Source organism: Vitis vinifera, chromosome 19 (assembly GCF_030704535.1).
Source record: "Vitis vinifera cultivar Pinot Noir 40024 chromosome 19, ASM3070453v1".
In the NCBI taxonomy this organism is placed as follows: domain Eukaryota; kingdom Viridiplantae; phylum Streptophyta; class Magnoliopsida; order Vitales; family Vitaceae; genus Vitis; species Vitis vinifera.
Genome location: NC_081823.1, coordinates 7345136 through 7355480, shown reverse-complemented (window position 1 = coordinate 7355480; position 10345 = coordinate 7345136). Strand labels below are relative to the sequence as shown.

At 36.5% G+C, this 10345-nt stretch overlaps 1 protein-coding gene across 1 annotated transcript; it reads left to right on the top strand.

The window, feature by feature from the left end:
• The first annotated feature begins 857 nt into the window (after positions 1 to 857).
• LOC100264027 (putative BPI/LBP family protein At1g04970) lies at positions 858 to 6493 on the top strand. The gene is made up of 6 exons (XM_002277107.5): positions 858 to 1667; positions 3284 to 3423; positions 3553 to 3904; positions 4190 to 4438; positions 5106 to 5231; positions 6080 to 6493. The coding sequence occupies exons 1-6, from the start codon at positions 1248 to 1250 to the stop codon at positions 6296 to 6298; spliced, it is 1506 nt and encodes a 501-aa protein (XP_002277143.2). The 5' UTR covers positions 858 to 1247; the 3' UTR covers positions 6299 to 6493.
• Positions 6494 to 10345: the final 3852 nt, after the last annotated feature.

Genomic DNA, 10345 nt, shown 5'->3' with positions numbered 1-10345 from the left:
CTGTATTATTTCCCCCATATTTGATCCTCTTATTACACTTCTGAATCTGCCATTTCTTAGCATCAGGCAGTTCCATGAAGGCAAATGCAGACACTGATCCATACTAGATAAAGCAATATACAAATGTTGCTTGTTGAGTATTTTCTCCTTTTCTGCTCACCCCAGAATAAATGAGCTCACAAGTTTTTGTTTGATTCTCAAATATATGCTCTTCCTTTTGCCCACTGAAACATGCCTTCAGTAAAGGTTCCAGCAGTAAATGCATTTTGGATTTTCTAGCAAGCTTTACTTTGATTGGATTTGGAATTTAAGAAGCAAAATATCCTGCTGTAAGCTCAGTGGGAATTTCTGAGTGTGTTTGGATATTTTTATCAAAAAAGGCTTAACATGAAAGCTAGGGTATCATATAATGTTACTTCTTGCTGAAACTTTGTTGTAGCCCATATTTCATCATATCAAGCCAAAAAACAAAACAAGAGGCATCATCCAAATGAGGTTAAATGCCTTGCTGTCCTTGATGAAGTCATAAGCTGAATGATACCTTTTTAATCCAAGTAGTCATCTCACCATCAGCTCACATTCAAGTGAAGGGTAAGTTCAAAATCAGCTCAAATTCAAGAAGTCATTTCTCTGTCCGCTCACACTTAAGTGGAACTATGGAGGTCATTTTCACAGTCATATCACTTTCAAGTAGCTGAAACCTTCATATTTACAAACTACCCCATCAAGAAAACATGATAAAAATGCAATATTTCACATTTTCATTGGTAAAATCCACAAATGAAAATTACAATAGAGCAATACAATAATGCCCAAATAAATGCAGCACGCCTTACAGTTGTGTGAGAACTTGGTACACATTGTCCTCTTCCTAGGAAAATAAAACCCAGTTTCTTAAGTTAGTGGATGATTTATGAATTGAGGGGCCAGAGTAGGCAACTGCAAATCATATAATGGACAAACTCCAAACCTGAGAAGGAACTTCCTCTTAAATAAAACCAAATAACTGGCAATCAGTTGCTTGCAAATTTCAGAACAAAACAATGGCAGCAATGATGGCTCATAATTCTTCCCCAGCATCTTCTCTCAATTGCTTGCATGGCCTGTGGTACATTAATCTGGGCATATTTTCCATATGGGTCTCTTCTCATAGAACGATGGCACCAACTTCTCTCTTCATTCTCTGATATATATTGGTGCCAGTGCCCACCTTTGCTCCACCAGAGAAGATTCATTGATTTTCTGATATGGGTCTCTCCTCAAATCTTATGGCGCCAGCTGCTTTCTTCATTGTGTTAGCCCTTTTTTCTGTTCCTACGGATGCCCAAATTAAATCCGATGAAGGATTCATTTCTGTGTTCATATCCAGTAAGGGGCTTGGTTTTGTCAAGGATTTGTTAATGCACAAAGCTGTTTCCTCTCTCACCCCAATCGAAATACAGCCTATCGAAAAGATTGTGAAGATCCCACTTGTTGGCCAAGTTGACATTCTTCTTTCCAACATCACTATCCTTAGTGTGGGTGTGGGTACTTCATATGTTAGTTCGGGAGGGGCTGGTGTGGTTATAGTTGCTTCCGGTGGTACTGCCAATATGAGTATGAATTGGAAGTATTCTTATGATACTTGGTTGTTTCCAATTTCAGATAAAGGTGCTGCCTCGGTTCTGGTATGTAATAAGGATTCCTACTTTGCTTTTGCTTTTGCTTTAATGTTGAGAATCTATGAATCCACTTAGTTTGCATTTCTTTTTTCAAATTTATTTGTTTAATATTGATTTAAGAGTTGAGAGGGGGGGTATTTTTATACAGAGATCTGGATTTTGAGGGTTATGGATTTGGGGAATGCTTATTGCAATATGAATATAGCATGAGAGATGGGAAGGACAATACGAGATTCAGAGGGCGATTCCTGCCATGATTTTATTGTGAAAATTGCAGAAATTCAATTTTTCTGACAATGAACAAATTACTTAAATTTCTCGTATGTGAAAGTTGCATATTACAAATACTGAAATCTTCCATCAGCCTCCTCTCTTGAAATCGTGATGCATTTGAGGAAGCATTAGGAGTTTGCCAAGGATAAAGTTGAATTGAACAAGTAATAATAGTTGAAAATGATCCCACAATCAAGAATTGCTGAGACAATTTAACAATTCAATGGATACAAATTTGCTGCAGATTTTGCATTCTTTAATGGCAACCCAATTGATTTTTCCTCTAGGTGACACTACTAGAAGGATTTAGAGATTACGAGGTTCTCTCTTTATCTTCTTTTTCGTGCTATGCTTTGGTCTGGACTATTATGCAGGCAACCTACCCTTCCTTTTATCTGTAAACTCCTTACCCTGATAACAGCATTCTAGCCTGATTGAGGCACCGCTATTCTAATGGGAACACGGTGATTTTTGCTTGCTATCAGAAACCTCACCAATCTTTCCTTTTAATTCCAGCTCATAGCTAAATGTTCATAGAGTAGGAAACATAATTCGCATGGACAGTGGGCTGCTTTAGTGGTAATATTTTCATTTTTCCTTTTTCTCTTGCTTCTGCCTCATATGGTGATGCAGGTGCTTCATTCTAAGTTGAAACACTAACCACCCAATGCATTTCTAGATCCCACAGCTTCAGCAGATAACATATTTATATTAGAAGCAAGTTTACCTTGAACCACTGGCAATCTTTTCCTTGTTCATCTAAAACTAGTTCATTTTCCTGCAAAACCAAAGCCCTAGCCCACCATTATTTGATTATAGGGAGCTACTTTAGTAGTTGTCCTACATGTGTGAGATATAAATATGCTCTGGTACAACTAGTGTTGTATTGAAAGCTTGAGAGTTTTTGGTTTCTTATTTTATTTATTTATTGTGTTATTTTATTTAATTGTATTGTCGCTGGAAGCCAGCTGATAAATAAGTTGGTGGCCAGATGAATTAACTGAGATAGAATAAGTAGATATGACATGAGGAAATAAAATAGAATCAAAGATGGGATGCTGAATTGTTGGACAAACTTATATGAATAGCCAACTTCAAAAAAATTTCAGTAGTTATTTTGTTTATTTTTCCTGTCATTAAATGGTGGATTTGTTGGACATCAAGTGTTAGCAACACTTTCCTGGGAATTATACGCTCCTCTTCTATCAATTTTAATTGCTGTTGGTTGAAGGAAAAACTATGATAGTGTTTGCTCTTTGCTAGATTTGTTTTCATTTTCTTGAGATGTTGAGGTCATTTTTTATTTGTCTCTCAACCAAAGGAAACTGACTGTTGCCTCTTTTTCTAAGGTTGAAGGCATGGCCATGGAGCTTACTCTAGGATTGAAGGACCAGAATGGAACTCTAAGTCTGTCTCTCTTGGACTGGGGATGTTTCGTGAAAGATATCTTTGTGAAGTTGGATGGTGGGGCAACTTGGTTTTATCAAGGGTATGCAGTCCTCTTATATAATTTGATTTTGTTTGAGAAGTAATCTCCACATTCCATGGCCTTTATACGTCTTGCTACTGGAAAAAATTAACTAATTATTTTAACTAATCTGCTTTACTCATTTTCCAGGCTGGTGGATGCTTTCAAAGAGCAAATAGCCTCTGCAGTTGAAGATTCTGTTTCCAAAAGAATAAGAGAGGGAATTATAAAGCTTGATTCCTTATTACAATCTGTTCCAAAAGAAATACCAGTAGATCATGTTGCTGCTCTGAATGTTACTTTTGTGAAGGACCCTGTATCAAGTAATTCTTCCATTGACTTTGAGATTAACGGGTTATTCACAGCAAAGGATGGCATTCCAGCTCCCACCAATTACCATAAAAAACATCGAGCTCCCGTTTCCTGCACAGGTCCAGCCAAGATGATTGAGATGTCATTAGATGAAAATGTTTTTAACTCTGCAACTTCTGTTTACTTCAAAGTAAGTTTCTAAAATTTATCTCTTGTTACACGAAAATTCCAGTATTCATGTAAACTGATCCATGCTTGACCTAGTCAAGATTGGACGGTGGTATCTCAGTTGATTTGTGCTCAGTCTTGGGCTCAAGAACATTTTCTTGATGTTGGTTCACATTGAGTTGGGGCCAAGGGGTGCAACAGTTGCGCTGAGCATAAATTGGACTTGCCCTCACTGAGTTGCACACTAATATAATCTACTATGGAATTGCAGTTGAACATCTGAATTAATAGTTCTGTTCATTTTCAGGCAGATTTTATGAGCTGGATTGTTAACAAAATGCCAGATCAGTCTCTTTTGAACACAGCCGGATGGAAATATATTGTTCCTCAACTCTACAATCAGTACCCAGATGATGGTGTGAACCTGAATATTTCTGTATCTTCTCAACCAATGTTAAAAATTGCAGACGATAAAGTTGATACAACCATTTACTCAGATATGATAATTGATGTTTTGGATTCTGGTGAAGTAATTCAAGTGGCGTGCATCTCATTGGTAAGCTTACGAGAAGAAAAGTGAGATTTACAAGACATACACTTCATGCACTACCTTTTTGTGCTTTATCTTGTCCGTTTATATATATATATATATATATATATATATAAGGGTCAAGCTTACTTAGACAAAAAAACAATGCAAAGCTCTTTACTATCACTAATATAGGAGGAAGCGACATTATCTGAACAATTTAAATTTTGATGGAGCTAGTTAGAATATCAGTTATGGGCATTGTGGGATACTTTAGATTGACTCATAGGCTTTATTTGAAGAGAGTAGATGAGTGATTCTGGTTTATAATGCATAGAGGAAAACACATTTAAAGAGGAAAAGATAAAACAAAGAAATCAGAATTAAACGACTCCATCTGATTGTGTTTAATTCAGTCTCTGTCCTAAATGTGATAACTACAGTTCAAAATTCAATGAAATTGTATTTAGATTTTGGTATTGTTATCATTTGATTGATTTTGTCATTTTTATCCCATATTCTTTTTATTAACAATCTAATCTACGATTTCACACAAGGAGTTCAACTTTCACTGAGAATTGTGATTTAGCTCAGTCCTTCGACTATGAATTGTGAGGATATATAAGTTATTTCATAATAATTAGTTTGTAATCAATATGTTGTTTGTGATAGATCCTACATGCTGTTGGTGCAGGTTATTAATGCTACTGGCTCTATACAAATTTCAAAGAACAACCTCACTGGTAGCTTTGGGTTGACTGAATTTACTATGTCCTTGAAATGGAGTAACATTGGTGACTTGGACATGCACCAAGTTCAGGTATCTCCGTTCAATCTTCACTCCCCTGCAAGAAAGTGGCATTGAAAAAGGAGGCCAACACAAAGAAATTTGTTTAGCAGGAGGACAAAAAACATGGAAAAGAAAAATGAACTTCCAAGAAAGTGGCATTGAACATTAAACTCTAACTTGCACTTGCATCATATGTTAATTAGCTTCTGCTTCAAGAACCCAAGTAGTTTTAAGCCTACAGAGTTTCAGCCTCTTGTGGCTTGCTTGTGTTTTTAGCTCATCTCTTTGAAATTTGCATGTCATGATCTTTTTCTCTATCTGGAGCATTTATTTTTGTGGGTATTTTTTATGGATTTGAACAGGGTGACCAAAATTATGTTTTTATATTTTAAAATGATTAGGCCTCTTATGTAACTTGTGATTTCCAAACACCAAACCAATTTGTTGTAGTTTTTTAGTCATTCAGCCAATTGGTTCAATGATACCTCACCATAAGGGCCTGAACACCTTGATGTATCAATTGGGTGAAGAGTACTAGGCATATGAAAACGTGCATTCAACCACAACCCAGCCTAGGAGTCTCTTTTTTGGCCCAAGCACTTTTACACATGAAGTCAAGTAATTGCTCTGAAAAGGTTTGAAATATTTCTTGAAACATGTGTTTCGAAATATACTCTTATAAACTTTGCATAATATAGTATATAAATCATGTTGTTTGTTCTATATCATATGATTTTTAACATTTAATTATTGTATTAATTACTCTGGTTTTCCATATGTTGTTATGGCTAAGGTGGGGTTCACATCTAAGCCGGAATAAGAGTAATCTCCTTCTTTGATTGGTCACGAAACTTACAAGGTTCTGTAAATCTTTGCAGGCAGCAATGTCAACTGTCATTGACACAGTCTTCTTGCCATATTTGAACTTGCACCTGGCAAAGGGATTTCCTTTGCCAGTTCTTCCTGGTTTTACACTTGAGAATGCTGAAATCATATGCAGAAATTCACAAGTTATGGTTTGCAGTGATGTGGTCCACACAGGAGAATATGATCTCTATAAGCTACTGCCACTATGGGTAAATATGCTGTCCATTTAGGAATGCAAATAACACAAACTGAGATGCAAGATAAGATTGTGTTGTTGCTGCCCATAATATATATCCCACTCTTTCAATGTTGTTTCTCGTCATTCTTTCAATGTTGTAATGCTGTTTCTCATGAACTATACTGCTCCTCATATTGTAAAAAGATTTTCATATTGATAAGAAATGAGATCTCCTCTATCATGGCAATGATGATGATGATGTTGATGAAAGAACACTGCAAGCTTATTTGGATTTGGATTTGGAATTGGAAGTGATGCTATTCTGTTATGAATCACTTCACACATTTGCCTATAAGGAGAAACCTATTGACAATAATATTGGGTTACTTCCATGCGTTTGAGTCATATGTTCAGACCATAAATTTTCTCCCTGCAATTGTTTTTGGGGGTTTCCAATATTAGTAGGGGGTCTCCAATCTCAGGAGCAGGGTATCCCTAAGACCCCAAAAATGATGCTACATCAAACTTACCTTTAACTGGAGATAGATATACAATTGGCTTAGTTTTATCAGGAAAAGATATAAAATGTGCCTTTCTACTTCTGTTAACTTTATTGGACTGAGAGTTAGCTAGATACTTTTGTTGACTCTGGATTGGAATCATGAGTAAGTGGGAAGGGCTGTCCATTCAATACTTTCCCAACTTTCCCAAATTTCCCATTTTCCGGGTGCCTAAATCTCTGAAAGAAAGAAAATTCTGATATGGAGGCTTTGGGTGAAGAGGGAAAGTGTGAATCATGTGACAAGAAGGAAGCAGTGTCCCTTCATTGCTATCCTTTTCCCCCTTTTGGGGTGCTTAAATCTCAGGGTGTAGGAAAATCCTAATGTGGATGTGTGACACTCAGCCAAACTAAGGTGTGGTTAAGGCTTGTCAAGCTAAATAAATGAATATATAGGTGGAAAATAGATTGCAAAAATTATTGAGATCAAATAGAGGTGTTGGTGATTGTAAAAATACTGCTCCAAGTCTTCTCTCATTTCTTATGCCCAAGGGTCCTCATCCCCTCCATTACTATTGGTGAACCACTTCAAATGGCTAGTTATATTATATAACATTACTTTTGCTTCATAAAGACCAGATATATGTTGAAACTTTAGGCTTGGTATTATATATCAATTCAAGTCATGCATCAAAAGGAAAGGAGAGCCTGAGCCTTGCCATGTCATGGGTCAATTAAGACCTAGTTTGGAAAATGTTTCTGAAAAACAATTATTAAGAACTTTTTTATAATATTTTATAAAACAAAAGTCTGTTTAAAAATCTAAAATTTTTAACCTATTTTCTATGTTTTTAAATAAGTTTTAAAAATGATTTTGATATATAATACTTTATTTTTAATCATTCTTTATATTTATATAATTATTTTTAAAATAGTTTTTTTTTTTAAAAAAAGTGAAAATAACTTGGATGTTATTTAAAAACACTGTAGTTTTTCTCAATGGTGGTACAAGGGGGCAATGCCTTGTGCGAGGTGGCTTAATGAGCCATGGGTGCAATGTCATGGCCCGTGGTTGCACCAAGGTGTGTTTCCCCCTCTCGATGGTGGTACAAGGGAGCAATGCCTTGTGCGAGGTGGCTTAATGAGCCATGGGTGCAATGTCATGGCCCATTGTTGCATCAAGGTGGGCTTGGACATGGCATAGAGATGAAACAGCAACCAAGTCAACTCAAGAGATAATGTCGGATGCTTGGCACAAGGGCGCAATGCCTGGTGCACAGATTAGGAGTCATGGGTGTAATACCATGACTCATTGCTGCACTAAGAGACGATGGGACATGACATGGTGCCATTGCAACAACAAGAAGGTGTGATGTGTGGGCTTCAGACATGAGCAAGGGGTGGTAGTGACCCTTACCAAAGCATGCAACTATGAGTAGTGAGCCATGGTGTGATGTAACCCATGTGTGCAATGACATGGGGCGTTAATATGGGAAAAAAAAAAAAGACTAGTTGCCTCGACTTCAACATCCTCCAAATAAAGAGGGAGAGCAACGTGAGCCAGGAGCAGGTTTGGTATTGATTAATGTTGCTTAGTGTGCAGGCCAAGAGAAGGATTGGCACACACACAAGCTGCCTAGAGACATGCAATAACCTTAGAAGATGCAGAAGGGCAATCTTATATAGTGCAAGGTTGATGTTTGGATTGATGAGATGTGGATCGAGTCTTAAGGAGGACACCTAGGTAAGAAGACCCAAGTGTGGACTGATCATGTACGCCTTGCAGAACGTGGGTTGATCATAGAGCAAGAATGTGACAACATGGACTAAGTCGTGAAGGACACGGCTGAAGCATGACTAAGTCACACACACAACAACATGAGGGCCAAGGGACTCGGCAAAGGCATGGCCAAGTTAAAAGGGACACTTGGCTCAGATGAGGAGTTCTCTCAACCACAAGAGCAAGTGGAGCAGCTAAACCTTGGATGTGCCTAGTGGGGTCTATTGAGCTTGGACACATGGCAACAGCTGAAGCAAGGGAAGGGAATTTCAAGAAGCAGATGGCTGCAAGATATTTGAAATTGTAAACCCATTTGTATATGATAGTTCCTAAATAGGTGGGGGTGGCTGGTGCCGCTAGAGGACTTGAGATGGTTCTCGAGACATTACTGAACTCACCAAGCTATTGTGGGAGTCTTTGCTAATAGTATCTTGTATATTATAGAGGGAGATAATATACAAGTAGGGGAATTTAACCCCATAATTTCATGAGTGTTTCGTGGTTTTCCTTGTTTCAATCTTGTGTGAATTTTGGGAAGGTTGGCTTAGAGGGCTTCTAAGCACCGCGCATACACGAAAAATGTAGAGGGAGAAATTGTGTATGTGACAATAGACATGGTGCAATAGGGTTTGGATCAGAGGTGAGATCTTAAAAATGTTATGATGATAAGGAGGTTGTTGAAGTTGAAGTTGTGGAAGGAGGAAGGAAAATGGTAGTCTAGGAAGGAGAAGTGATAAAAGAGGAAGGTGATAAGAATAGAGAAGTTCATTACGATGACAAAAGTTGGGAGTTGAGATCATGTTTTGGTGGGTTTAAAAATGTTATTTTCTTGCATTTATTTAGTGAAAAATGTTTAAGAATAAGTAATAAGTCAAATAAAAAGTTAAAAATAAACATATAAAATCTGAAAATAAGTTGCTTTCAATGATAAGAAAAAAAAAACACCTTATAAGTCTTAAGAAAAAAAAATGTTAAATAAAATGATAATTTTCTTATATTTGGTTATATTACAAAGAAAATAAAATATAATTGAAATTAGTAAAAAAAACTTTTTTAAATTATTTAATGCATTACTAAAATTTCTATAATTACTATTTAAATAAATGAACCATAGAGGGATTGAAAATTTTAAAGTCTATGAAATTGTTTGCAAATAATATTCCTTCTAGGAATTATTTTCAAAATAAGGAGTTTCAAATAGAGAAAAAAATGTCGGAGATGTAAGAAATAAATATATAAGTTGAAATAGATCTCAAAAATATATTGAGATAAAAGATCCAAAAGTGATGTGGCCCAGCCCAGCCCAGCCCGTTTTCTCCTTCTATTTGAGCCGAGGGTTGTACGACAGGGCGAACCGGAGGTTTAATATGCTGGCTTAATTTGGACCTAGATAAAAATTGATAAGGGGACATGATTGCAAATAAATTATTATTTATTAATTTTTAATTTTTTTAAAATCACACAACTCAATCAATTTTTTTTGTGTACAATAAAATTAACAAATATACATAATTTTGTTTGAAATTTACCACAGAAAAAGTAAATTTTGAAACTAGTAAATATTTTTTTTGGTAACGTGACATAATTGCTAACACACTCTTATTGACTAGATAATTTGATTTAATGTTTGATTATTGAAAACATAGGAATTCGAACTGCCTAATGCCAAGACGTTACAGCGACGGCTAAGGCGAAACTAAGGAAGTGGCGGCCCTGATGTGAGAAACGACGCCGTATAGGGCCTACATTCCCCGACTCGGGCCGCGTGTCAGAGTGCCGAACCCGGTCCAGGAGAAGAGCGGTTTATTTATAGAAATCCC